The sequence below is a fragment of the Podarcis tiliguerta genome (assembly GCF_965153285.1).
Source record: "Podarcis tiliguerta genome assembly, chromosome: 4".
NCBI lineage: Eukaryota > Metazoa > Chordata > Lepidosauria > Squamata > Lacertidae > Podarcis > Podarcis tiliguerta.
The window spans coordinates 36986841-37000855 of record NC_139537.1 but is presented as its reverse complement, the minus strand read 5'-3'; the positions used below and the strand labels follow the sequence as shown (position 1 = coordinate 37000855).

At 40.6% G+C, this 14015-nt stretch overlaps 1 protein-coding gene across 8 annotated transcripts; it reads left to right on the top strand.

The window, feature by feature from the left end:
• Positions 1–64: 64 nt before the first annotated feature.
• On the top strand, positions 65–12185 carry CGGBP1 (CGG triplet repeat binding protein 1). Of its 8 annotated transcripts, none has more exons than XM_083438512.1 (4): positions 65–205; positions 5182–5241; positions 6252–6392; positions 7158–12185. In XM_083438512.1, the coding sequence occupies exons 3-4, from the start codon at positions 6387–6389 to the stop codon at positions 7674–7676; spliced, it is 525 nt and encodes a 174-aa protein (XP_083294638.1). In that variant the 5' UTR covers positions 65–205; positions 5182–5241; positions 6252–6386; the 3' UTR covers positions 7677–12185. The 8 variants fall into 8 exon arrangements, with proteins under 8 accessions (XP_083294638.1, XP_083294637.1, XP_083294640.1 ...); XM_083438511.1 differs by having other exon boundaries at positions 67–278; XM_083438514.1 differs by lacking the exon at positions 5182–5241 and having other exon boundaries at positions 87–205.
• Positions 12186–14015: the final 1830 nt, after the last annotated feature.

Genomic DNA, 14015 nt, shown 5'->3' with positions numbered 1-14015 from the left:
GGCTTTCTCGCTTTTTCCGACGCCGTGATTGGCGGCGGTGTTGCTGGGGGGGGTAAGTCCCGCCCCCTTGGGCTGAGCCGTAGAGAGGAAGCAACTCTGTCCAACCGCCCTCACCGCCCCCCTCCTTCCCTCCTCCTCCGGTCTGTCTATCTGTCTGGTAGGCGGCTCCGCCAAGTCTGCTCCGCGCTGTCGCGGGACCTGGAAGGTGAGCGCGGAGCAGCAGGTCGAAGCTGAGCCCCGGACCCCCCCGGGGACAGAACAGGCGGCTGTCAAGAGCTGTAAGAAGGAGGTTGGGCGTCGGGGGAGGGGAGGGAAATGGTCCCCCCTCCCCACCTGGGTGGGGAGACATAGCATTGGGTTGTATGGAGAAAGGGGTGGCTAAGATGGGGGGTGTTGGGAAATGGCGGGTCAGGGGGCGCAGGAAATTCTGTCGAGGGAAAAAGAACCCCTGAGATTTGGAAGCGGCGAGTAAGGGGGGGGGAGCTAGGAAGGAGGTGTGTTGGGGGCACACGTTGGGGCTCCTCGTTAAGACGAAGCCATTGTGGAACATAAATGTTGTATCTGATGAAGAAAAATCTGCACAGGGAAATATAATGTGGGAACCTCTAAAGAGCCACTGAGAAAGAGTTTGGCACTGTAGTAGCGTAAAATTCACCGAAGAACAAAAAAACATGTTCCTGGTGAGGTATCATAATGGAGCGTTTATTGATGGGTCCAGTTCTGGAAACGTTTGCATGAGGTCCTTTCCCACTGACTGGTGCTAGTGTCCTATGCCTATAGTACTAATGCCTGGAGTAAGCCCTGTTGAGCGTAGTTGAATTACTTCAAAGTAAACAGTAACATGCCTAAATTTGAACTGTAAAGCTGTAATCCGATATACACTTCTCTGGGAGTTAAGGTGTAGGGAACTTAGTGGGTCTTCTGCACTATGTATACTATATTTTGCCTCCTGAGAGCTCAGGGTAGTATTTGTTCTTGCATAGTCTCTGTGAGATACGTTAGTCTGGATTATAGTTTTTTCCCCAGGGTAGCTTTCAGTTTTATTGATGTCCACTTAGTTTTGGCTTATCTTGGAGACTTCAGTACTATTATGGTTCCAGGCTTTTCACAATCGCTAAGGCATTGTCTGGCCTAGATTCTGTGCATTTTGTTTTAATCTAGTTCTCATAACAATATTGATAATAGGAAAATGTGTGAATTGTATTTTACCTGAAAAGCTGATTCTTTCACTAACCCTTTCATAGTATTTACCAGTTGGTGCGAAGAGGACCATAATCTTTTAAATTTCAAAATTATGGCTATTATTGCAGATGAACACCCAAATGAATCTGGTGACAGCTCAACATTTTGACCCAAGATTATGCCATAAAATAATATCTCCAGCCCTTCATGTTTTAGAAATAGAAATCTCACATATGGATTCTCATGAATCTATACTATTTTTACAGCTGGATCTGTAAAACCCACCATTTATTATAGTTCACTCCTATACTGACAGGCTGTACAATTAAAGGAACCCTCCCCCACACATGCACACATGAAAATCTAGCATTTTATGACAAAGCTGTGGCACAAAAATGCAGGTCCAGGGCATGGTTGCACATCTGAGACAAGATTGCTCTTTGGCTTAAATTCAGACACTCTTCACACCTGCACTGTCCCATCCATCATCGAGGCATAACTGAGAGTACAGCATAAGAAATAGTTCACCTAATGCTCTACACTACAGCAGCATTATTATGGAAAATGCAGTTTAAGATACAGATCCAAGTGATTTCTACTAGAATCACAAAAATACACTGCCTCATCGTAGCTCACAGATTACAATGTTAAAAAAAGCATAAATTCAATATATTGTGGCATTCCCATGGTGCAAAACAAAAAAACCAACAACAATAACAAGGAATAGATAAGAGATTCTCAGTTTTTATAGGTACTTATCCTATAGCTGCTGCCCAGTTGCAACTTGTATCAGTATCCACCATCAAAAAACAAACACCTTTATACCCAGCTTTGTGGTATCATTATAGCACAAACACCTTGATCACACATGGTTCAGCCACAGAATGTGTGGACTAAATTCATACAGCAAACAACAGTTTGTCCTTGCTGTTAAGTAACCACAAGCTCCCTCAAATATCCAGGAGTTGGGACAGGGCTTTCAAATCAGAAAATATGGCTTCCAGGCACACATGAGGAGGAACTGTTCCACAAATGTGCACTTGCTAAATCTGGGAATGGATGCCTCAGATAAGAATAATGAGGACATTCTATGACATTTGCTTTAACCCAGGAACCAGTGTAGTCCCTCATTAGATAAAGTTCTCCTACCATTTGCAGCTTTTTCTTTTTTCAGTTCACCATTCTTATTACATCTGCACAAAATCGCACCCACCAGATTAATTCATATAGAGTAATTTCCCAGTTTTGTATTCACACAGATTAAAATTCTCACTCCACTCATAAGCAGACATTGAAAGAGGTGAAATAATTCTTGGTAGCCACTGTAATTATGACAACATGATTTAGATGCATTGTTAATCTGTGTTAAGTGACCTTGAGTGACCACATTTAGGGCATGCACAGGCAACTGATGAAGTGATCTACTGAGTACTTCTTCTGAGCTCTTCTGGCAAATGAGCAAGAGAGATTGAAAAAGCTCATGTGCAGCAGAGGATAGGGCATGATGTTAGGATAATTCCTTCTGACTTGGGGCAGGTCGCCACTGCTCTTCATAAATTTATTTTAACCAACCGCAAAACCATGCATGTGTTGCCAGCATCAGTTGGAAATTGTCCATCTGTTGTGATTTTAAGTTTAGCCATAAAGGTAAGCAGCAGTGCTTCTCTTCTTACATGGTGAAGCTGTGGGCATCACTCTCCCCGCCCCCATGTTGTTCAATTCACATATGAAGTTGCTGTTCTATATTGATGGGTGTACACATGTGCTTCATCTGGGGGAGAGAGAATTTGTGTCCATTGGGATTCATGCAACTAGGTACAGTGGTGCCTCACAAGACAAAATTAATTCGTTCTGCGAGTTTCTTCATCTTGTGAATTTTTTCGTCTTGCAAAGCACCACTGTGTATTGACGGTTTCCCATAGGAATGCATTGGCGGTTTTTTAAAAAAGGCGCAAGACGTTTCGTCTTGCGAAGCAAGCCTATAGGGAAATCCGTCTTGCGAAGCAACTCAGAAAACGAAAAACTCTTTCGTCTTGCGAGTTTTTCGTCTTCCGAGGCATTCGTCTTGCGAGGTACCACTGTATTGGTATGGAGCAGCCACTTCATAAGGGAAGTATCTGTCCATGGTAGCTAAGGGGCACCATACTGAATGAACTAGGGCTCAGAATTAGAGCAATGTGCTGAAAGTCTGAGTGTATACCAGATAATACCCTACAAGTGGCAAGGCAAGGGCCCAAGATTATTGATATTGGGGAAAGCACTCCTTAAGTACTTGAGTCCCAACCCACATCTGCCTTGGTATGCTAGTACTAACAGCTTGGATTGGTGGTACATGGTACCATTGAACTGCCCCATTGACTAACCTGGCAACCAAATTCTGCACTAGCTTCAGCCTTCAGCACCCCATATTACAGCAGTGCATTACAGTAGTCCAGACATGAGGGCCCCAAAGCATAGGCAACTGAGACCAGGCTATCGTGGGCCAGGGATGACTTGAGCTTGCAAACTGGCCTAAGCTGTCTTAAACACTCTTAGCCACAGACAGATTCCAGTGACAGATCCGAATCCAGGAGTACTGTATTTCCAGACTACAAATTTCTTCAAGGGGAATGCGACCCTGCCCAGAGCCAGGTTTCCAGACACAGGAACTGCTCACCTACAGCACCTCTCAGTTTTGTGACTCCCACCTACCCCATCACTGCTTTCAGATACGTTCAGCACCTTCGCAGTCTTCCCTGATTCAGATGAAATGGAGAGATGGAACTGCATGTCACCAACATAATGTGCTTTTGAACTGCTAGGATGGCAGGAGGTTCCCTGTTTGTGGAATGCCCTCTCTAGTGAGGTGCATCTGTCTCCATTACTTTTAACTTTTAGAAGGAATTTGAAAACATTCCTCGTTACCCAGGCATTTAGTGACTAAAGAGTACTGGATGAAATACTGTTTTTAATTGAAATTTGCTTTTAGATGTTTTCAGTTGTAATAGTTTTTGGAATGTTTCGACAGTGTTGTTTTTGAATTGTGGATGTGTTTGCCACCCAGGGCTCCTTCTGGAGAAAAGCTGGGATAGAAATTCAATAATTAATTAATTAATCAGTAATTTGGCAATAGGATGGTGAGAGACAGCTTTATGAAATTGTTTAGGATGTGAGAAGGAGTGAATTAGGTATCTACAAATGTAAGTTTGTTTGGGGCAGGAGTAGATCCTAGAGTATATCTTAAATTTGTAGTTGCCTTGTGAATCTCATGATGTCCTTATATACATAAGATAATCCTAGATTTGAGAACCTGAGATAGGGAAGCCTCCCCCTCCCCATTAGCTGAATGCAAGTGACTGTAAAAAGTGCATTTGGAATTTGTTAAAATAGATCGTCTGCATAAGTTTTGGAAAGATCTCTTAGTAAGTGGTTTCTTTCAAAGACAGAGTAAGTAAGTAGTGCTGTTGAGCAGAGGTTGGAACAGACATCCCATTTCAGCTTGAATCCACTTTTATTCTTCTAAGAAAAATCATTATCAAAACAACAACTGAATATTCCAATTTGCTACTTCTGTGTAGCAAGTAGAATTTCCCCAGCTACCACTGCCGGACTTGACAATGGCCTCTTCTTATAATAGGGAACTTGATAGAATTCAACCACCAGGTGTCACCCGTTGCCATTCAAAGAGGGATACAGCTTCTTTGCCTGATAAACTTGTGATTTGTCAGTTCATTTTGCTTGTTAGTTTGTTACCAATGAGCAATATCAGTTCATCCCATCTGCTCAAAATAATATATTGCTTCCTCAGTTCAAGGAAATAAGTGATTTTAAAAAATCAATATAAAAAATTGTGACAATTCCACCCCCCTTTTCTGGCTCATTCAGCATTTAATCTTATTAAACATTTTCTGGTTGTGGGGATGGGACGAGGGATAGCAAGAGAACCAAGATTAGGAGACTACTCTAAGGTAGCTTACCTTACTTTTCCATAGATAACGGGAGGACAATTTTTACTTTCAGATCAATCCTTCTTTACTCAGTAAAGTAAGACCTATTGCATCCACTGGAGCTTATTTCCAGGTAAGTGTATGTAGGATTGCAGCTGAGTAACTAGGATTTCCTTCTGCATATACCTGCATCAAATTGTACTGACTGTGATAACATAAATCCAAAATGCAAGTTGTATAATTGATCATAATTGGGAATTTTGCAATATTCATTTAGTAATTGTTCATACTGGAGAAATGTGTTTCTGCTTAGCAGCAGTAGTGCTTTTCTGAAATCATAGCAAAATTCAGGTTGGGTTTTCAGAGCACTGTAGGAATGTCCCTAAATACTGAAAATGTCTGCCTACTTTATGGTGCTGTGAGTTGAATTCTAATGCACCTGAAATGGGCTGGGTGTTATGCTTGATTCTGCCCACTATCACCATGCTTTAAGGCATTTCTGCATTGCCTTCCCTTAAGACTCAAAACCAAAATAAAAATAAAAATGGGGAGAGATAGTGAATGCAAGAATAAAAAACAAAGAAAAGCACCAAAAATATTCCATTGTTGTCTGAGGTGTTTTGGAAACAAGAAGTTCAATCATCAGGGCAATCTACAAATATATAAAAACATATCTAAGTAATATTTTGAAACTAAATCTATTTAGTTTTATCTGAATAAATCTTTTCCCACTCAGTTTTGCACTGGAACAAGCAGTGAGGCTTTATACTTCACTGTAAATATTACCTTAATGTATCTCACAAACATTTACCTGTATAAAACCAAGCATCATTTGTATTATGTACAAACCATTTATCATAAAAATAATAAGATCTGGTTGAAGCACACATGTTTGCCATGAAGGTGGTTATTGTTGGTATTCCACATTTCAGCTGGGAAGATTCTTAGGATGGTATATTCAGATATACAAATCAATGCAACAACCATAAGGCCAGCAATGTTAAAAAAAAAAAGTTTGAACTGCGACCATAAGTGTTAGAGATATCTAAAAGTGTCATGCTGGTGGAAGTAAAATGCTATGCAAGCCATTTCATTCAAATGTTTGAAAGTACTGTGACGTGCCCTTTTCTTTCTCAACTGCAGATGGAAGCAGGAGTTGGATTTAAGCTTCTTCAGTTAGTTTAGGTTCCCAGTTATAATTCTGTGAAAGTTAGCCTCTCCGTAACAAACCTGAGCCGTGTGTGGAACTGGAGCACCTGATAGAGCAGTGATAACACCATGGAAGTACGTTGTTCACTGGGAATTGCAGCTGATGTTCATAACTTTAGCTACAAATAATGGAAGTATGCATCATATTCATGGACAAGATAGCTGCAAATTACTGTACATTGCAGTAATGTTTGTTCCAAAAAATTATAATTTATATGCTTTTAATTTATATGCTACATCTCCCAAGCCTATTTTAAAAAATCATGAAAACTCTATTTTAACAAGAACCTTGGGCCAGTCATCACTGCCAGGGGCCAACATGTGACTTACACATGTCTGTCTCTAACATAAACATAGGGCAGTATCCAGCTAAATAGGCCCTTTAGTGCAAGACGTCTGGCTGTGCAATGTAATTTCTCTGCCCTCTCCTCTTCCTGTTCACCCTATAATTCTGCTCCGGAGGGTTGGAAAACCTGAAACAGATTTAGGAGGAGCACAGGGAGAGGAGACTGGGAAGTTCTGTTGTATAGCTAAAAGTCAGTGCGCTAGTGGAACTATTTAGATGCATACAGCCCATTTTCTTTAAAACAACTTTCCCATAATAATTTTGCTGTTGTTCACAAATGTCACAGCATGGTATAATCATCTTGTACAGAGTACATTTTTGCCTGCAGTCAACTAGTAGAGAAATCGGCATTTGTATCTCTTGGTGTAGGAACGTTTTGGTGACTGAACATTCTGGTATTCAGCTATACCCAAGTAAACAAATCCCGCTGTTTACTGGAGACTGCACAGAGTGAACATAAATGTAATACTCTACCTTGTTTTTTTTGTTTTAAGATCAGTTTACTGAAGACTGCAATGGAACGATTTGACGTGAAGCCACCTCCCTCCCGGAGCCGTTCTAAAACCGCTTTGTATGTGACTCCTCAGGATCGCGTTACTGAATTTGGCAGCGAACTGTATGAAGACGGGGGGAAACTGTACTGCACATTCTGCAATGTGGTCCTGAATCATGTTCGCAAGTCGGCCATCAATGACCATCTCAAATCCAAAACGCACACCAAACGCAAGGGGGAGTTTGAGGAGCAAACTGTCAGGAAGAAACCGCGGACTCTGACTGCCTCTTTGCAGTGCAACAGCGCAGCCCCGACAGAGAAGCCCGGTGTCGTCCAGGACTTTGTAAAAATGTTTCTGGAAGCTAGCATTCCCCTCGAGAAGGCTGATCACCCAGCTGTGCGAGCTTTCCTCTCTCGCCACGTGAAGAATGGGAACTCCATACCCAAGGCAGACCAGCTAAGAAAAACCTACTTGCCTGATGGGTATTCACACCAGCTTCTGAAGTCTGAAGACCACTGAGTGGAGGAGGCCACTTGGTTCTAAGTGTGGAGTATTAACAGTTGCATAGCAGTGACGTGGTTTATTTTTATATTCATGCACATGCAATGTTACGTAATGGTTTTTGTATTGTAAAATGACAATCTATTGCAAAACGCAACGGTGTGCAACAAATTGTTGGTGACTCTAGTATTACAAGAGTTTGGATCTAAAATGTTGTTGAGCTCCTTGAGTGGGGGGAAATGGCAGAAAGGTGCCATGTTGCTAAGTTTGTACAGTCCAGTGCTAAATCATTATTGTAGAAAAATTCCTTTGCTCGCTTTTCATCCTCCTGCATTACCTGATAATTGCAAATGATCAAATTAGGCATGGTCAAACTCAATAGTCTAATTTCTGGCTTTAACATGTATTCATATATGCCCAATATGCGTGCCCCGTATTTTCAGCATAAATTTATCTCCAGCATAGCTATACTTAGGGATGCCCAAGCAATCCTGCAGGCTTGATTTCCAATGCTACTGTTTCCATTTTTCTGGTTTGCGCTATTATCCTGAACCCACTTTCTATCTCATTCTAGGTGATTTACATTCTGTTAGATGGAGAAGTTTTAACTGGTGGCTGGATGTGCAAACTCTTGCATACCTGTTGAGGGTTGTAAGGATGTAGATGTGCATCCCATTGAAAGCCAAGGGTAGCATCTACTGTTGGATGCTCATTCTGCTGAGAATCCCTTTCGCGTACACAGTCCTGAAAGCAAGAGTATATGACATACTCCACAGAATTAAAGGAGCAATTTCCCCACATCCCTAATTATACTACAGATCAGAGGAAAGCTGCAGGACTGTAAGAGTAAAGTTACGCAGTTAGCTGCCTATAGATGGCAGTGTTTTGCAAATAATGGATATAAAGAGAAGTTGTCTAATGTGCATTTCCATTGCTCCCTGTTTAATTTCAAAGCTGGCTCAAATAGGTGGTTGGGTGTGTGTTTTTTAATCTACGTTAATATCTCATGTTTTTGAACTTTGCACAGTTTAGGTCTGTGTAATACGAATTCCTAGAGTTACTGATACCTTTTGCTTCACTGGCTGTTGTCTTTTTCTTTATGAAATGTTTTCCAAGGAGCAAAGCATTAATAGGAATTTGTAATTCATGACTAAAATATTTCTTCATGCATTAGCTAACAGCAATTCCTGATCCTACCACAGTTAAGCACTTTTGGTTCCCATTGATTAGAATGGGAGAGTTTACCATAACTGTCTTTTCTATTGATTTTTAAATGCATAACTTTTAAAAGCATCATGCCCCAGACATTTTACTTTTTCTTGGTGGAATTGCAAAGGAAGCAAAGTAGCTTTTTATTTCTGGCCTATTTTTTAAAAATTATTATTAATTAGCATCCAAAGCCCAAATCAAATAGAAAAGAATAGGAAACTTCACCATAGACATCTGGTTGGAGTCAGATGATGGATCCATTTCTTTCCCCACACTTTCCCCTCTTTTCTGGGACTAAAACAGATAAGAGAGCAAAATAAGCAGTTTAAGGAACATGCAGATTCACTGGAAGGTTTTGACGCAGTCGCACAGGCAATATTGCATTGAAAAGTTGCATAGAGTTTGAGGAAGTGGGTGATCACCAAGGTAGACCCATTGAAATCAATGGAGCCAAGTTACTCTAGTAGGTATATACTCTTTATGTTGGAGATTATCCAAAATCTGCAGTGCCACGTTGAGCTTGGCATTGGTGAATGTAGCCCAGGATCTGGACTGCTTAGCTTACGAAAAACAGTATATTTCATATTTAATCCATTTTTTTGCTCTCATATTTGTATGAAATTGCATAGGTGGCATCTGTTATAGGTTTCCATATATTTGAGGAGGAGCTTCTGTGTGTTCCCCACCCCACCTTCCTTTTCCCTTTTCTGTTTTTTTTCCTGCCACTGCAGTTGTTGCCAAAGTACTCTGATTTTTTGTTTAAAGAATCCAATAGAACCCCATGTATTGCTCCTAATGTTACATCTGCAGCATGGAGGAAACTATTGGGGTTTTCTTTCTTGGGCTGAACCTAATCAGCCCTAAGCTTAATTAACTCGCAGCTGAACAAAGGATCACAGCCTTAATATTCAGTTCCAGAATGAAAAACAGTTACTGGCACACAGAATGTGTGTTCCAGTATAGACTTCCTGCACAATAGTTCTCAAGTGCAGAGATGCAGTACTCCAGTGCAGCATTAAAAAGAAATGTGTTACTCTATTGGACTGGGTGACACTGGTGCATCAGTTTCACAGGCAGGCCATTGTCAAGTTTTAAGATTAGAACAGCTTTCTTACTTATGAAGAAAGCTCATAATAATGAATTGGGAGTAGAAAAATGCCCTGTTTGGGTCCATAGCAGATATTCTGTTGAAAATTTATCTCATTTAATTTCAGATACCTTATATTTTTTTAAAAAATAAACATTAAACAGCAATCTACCTTTGTCAGAGAGGAATGCTGGAGCAAGTTGGTAGTTCCCTACAAAAAACAACAACCTGTTTTATTTTATTTTGCTTGTCTACTAATTCTAGTGAATTAGAATGCTGTGCCATCAATATATGTGTACTTCCCTGTCATCTTCATCTACAAGCTTCCTTTATATGATGTCAGAAAGGGAGTAGGTCCCATTGCGCATGGCAGTGGGAAATGCATGTGCTGTACTCCTGGGATATTTGTATTGCTTTGGTTCTTCTATTTGTAGGACAGCCTCATCACTCACAAGGAAATGCCTTGTGTACAAAAGAAAGTGTACAAATGCGGTATGTGTGCATTTGTACACTTTCTTTTCACCCTTTCAATTAATGTGCAGAGTGGTGATCCATGAATTGCCTTGTGCTTCTGAAACTTACACATCTCACCACAAAATACCCCTGCCCTAACTTGGTTCCCTCAAGATGTTGTTGGGTTCCAACTCCCACCAACCCTTAATGGTTTATGGTTCAGAGATTATGGGAGTAGCAGTCCACCAACATTTGGTTGGCTACCATTCAGTTAAACAGTTCTTGTTTGGCCCATTATGTTTTAAGTGAAAAGGTCGTGCATAAGTGTGCTATGTAGAAGAATGGAAGCTGCACCATGATGCCATTAACCCAGACGACTGGTACAAATCATGGAAACAAGTAACATTGGATTCCTTTTCTTTAGGATATTAAATCACTATTTTGACCGTACCGATGGAAAGAATTGTTGAAAGCCAGACTTCTGTAAGCATAAAATGGATAGTATACCTTTGCACACGTTATTTTTGTGTCATTTGTGCATGTAAAAATTAGAACTGAAATAAGTAACTAGTAGCAACCTAGCCAAAGGAATATAACTTAATGTTTTACAGATTGGTCTGAGTAGTTGCCTAAACATGATTTGGCTTTTGAATAGCTGTTGAAAGCCACAGTCCTGTACATGCGTACTTCAACATAAGTCATGTTGAATTCATGGGACTTGCTTCCAAGTATAGGATTTGGCTGCTCATATGTTCTCAATTGACATAGAGCAGAAACTTCAAATACATCAATTTTTGTTGTTCTAGGCTCCATTGAACACAAGACTTCTACTTTTGTGAGACAGAAATGTTTCTAAGCTTTCTTAATGCTAAAATGAGTATCTGGTTGAGAAAGAGCACACATTTACTGAAGCATCCTTCACAATCAGATGTTAACGTTGTACAAACCATCCAGATTGGGTTGGGGATGAAGGACGCCGCTAATAATGGCTTGGATCCAAGCCAAAAGCTCAATCCTATGCATGTCTACTCAGAAGTGAGTCCCATTGGGCTTACTCTCAAGTAAGTGTGTATTAGAGAACAACCTAAATTAGTTGCATTTAGTTCCTGTTGAGGTTAATGGAACTTAAGTCATGATTAACTTTTCACACTTAACTCAGTGGAGCAATATTTTGAGTAGAAATGCATTGGACTGCCCTGTAAGTTTGAATACAAACCAAGGTGTTACTGTTCTTCATATAGTTGTCAAGACATACCTAATTGTCTTTTGAAAACTGGCTCCCACCAAATTTCCAAACCTGCATTTTTATGAAGTTAAAAGTTCAGGTTTTTATATTGATTGTTATAATGGATTGAGAAAACTTTTGAACTAACCTGTCCAGTTTACAAGAGATGGCAAAAATAGTTTCTGCCAACTAGGATATGTTCTTATGCTACTCAAAAATCCCTAACTCCCTAAGGGTTTTTTTTAAAAATAAATAAAAAAATAGTCTATTACAACCATGCAAAGATAGATAGTGACGTAGTTAAACTGATTTTGTGTCTCCATTATAACTTTTTTTTCTTGAGTGAAATAAGGAACAAAATAACAGTGTGCTAACCATTACCATTTATTTATAGATATATATTGTATGGATAATCTTGCTATCCCTTTTTACTGTTCCATCTTTGAATTTGCTGCTAGGATATTTTTTGTTTGCTTATGCATGTTGAATATTCATTGTCTTTATGTTTTTAAAGTTCTGTGTTAACTTTACAAAATAAAGAGTTTTAAAACAATGGCAGCAAGGTCATATTTGAACAGCAAAAGATACATAGCAGAACAGAGAGGTGGCACTGACTACTTTTCGTTTCCCCCTTTCTGTTATTTCTTTTGGCAAAATAGAGCAATCCAGGCCGCCATGCTACATGGGGTTTGGGTGCAGCTGAGATGTCCCTCTTCCCAGCCCTGCCTAGCTCTGCTAGCCTCTACAAACAGGGGGCCCCCAAAGTGCCCACCCAAACAACAGGCAGATCTTACCACTAACAGCCCACTCGCAGAAAACCTTGACGTGTTTTGGGGAAGCAGGCCTGGCCTGGCCCAGCATCCATTAGATTCTCCTGAGATCTTGCCACCCTCATGTCATGACATTGGAGAGAATCTAATCCTCTTGGCTGGCTGCTAGCAGAGCAAAGGGGTGTTTTTGCTTGCCACTCCACATTCCACCCAGGTTGGTGTGAGCACTGGGAGTGTCGAGTTGGCACTCCATGATGCCCTGCTTAGAGTTTAGGATTGCACCTAAAAATGTGTCAGTGTGTTATATTGTAGCATAGTCATTATCTAAAATAAAGGCTTTGCTTCCTTATGGGAAAGAGTCATTTCAGTCAGTAATAAGGAGCCTGTGGGACTTCAGATGTGGGACTCCAGTTCGCACCCTCCTTGATTGTTGGCCATATTGGCTAGGACTGATGGGAGTTAAGAAACCAACAATGTCTGGAGGGCTCCACATTGGAGAAAGCCTGTTTTATCTAAATACCCAGGAGAAGAAAACCCCCTTGCATAAAAAGCGGGGCACGGGTTTCTCATTCCTGGCGGTTCTAGAATAATTTATTTCTTGTACAGCGCAATTGACTAAAGATGTAGCTGTTTTGACGACGTTATGACAGCACCACTGGCCTATGAAATAATTTTATCCTTTTGACAACACAAAAATTCTGGAATGTCATCTTTAACTGAAAGCAAGTGGATCTGTCTGGAGACAAACACAATTAGAAATAAGAGCAGCAGATATTATCACAACAGTCTCAATAGCAGCAAGAAGTACCAAAACCAGTCCAAGGTAATTAAGCTCTCATAAAAGTCTACTGAAATAGGAGAGTTTTCAAATGGCACCAAAGATTCATCAGAGCTGGTGCCAATTGTATGCCAAGGGGGAGGGCATTTCATAGTTGGGATACCTTTGCAGAATAAGCCCACGGGTTCTCGGATGTCTCTTGCATGTGAGACTGATAAGCTAAGTGAGCAAACTTCTAAAATAACAAATAGAAAAGATTTTTCAACCTGATTAAAGGACCCCTCTTGCCCACAAAACTTCCTATATATTTAAGAAATCAGGAGCAGGCTGTGGACATAGAAATTTCCTCCTACAGCTGTCCCAGATTTCTGCAGCCTTTTCCTTATAGTCTCAAGCATTGCTGAAGGACATCATCTGCATTAGCCCTAAATATTAATTTGGCTTGGCATTAACAGTGGTGAGAGAAACAATCTCTTAACTCCCTCTTTGTTAACAAAAATCCAAAAGTATATCATCTATCTATCTGTCTATCATTAATATCCATAAGCAATCTGTGTTATGAAATTCTGTTCAGTCATGTTGCTATGTGTACGAGTGGCAGGGGCAACAAAATGTTGCAACATATTTCATAACACAGGTATTCCTGCTCAGGGTGCCAGCCAGGGCCTCCTTCATCAAGCCATTCTGCAACTGCTTGCCACCATTCCATGGCTACTGAGAATGTGCAGTCCTCATAGGGTTGACGTGAAGGTTCTTGGAGGGAGGGTTGCCCCAGTAGTGTGAGTATTTTTATTTGTTGCGCTTCTGCAAAATTCAGGGTTCCCACTGAGCATGC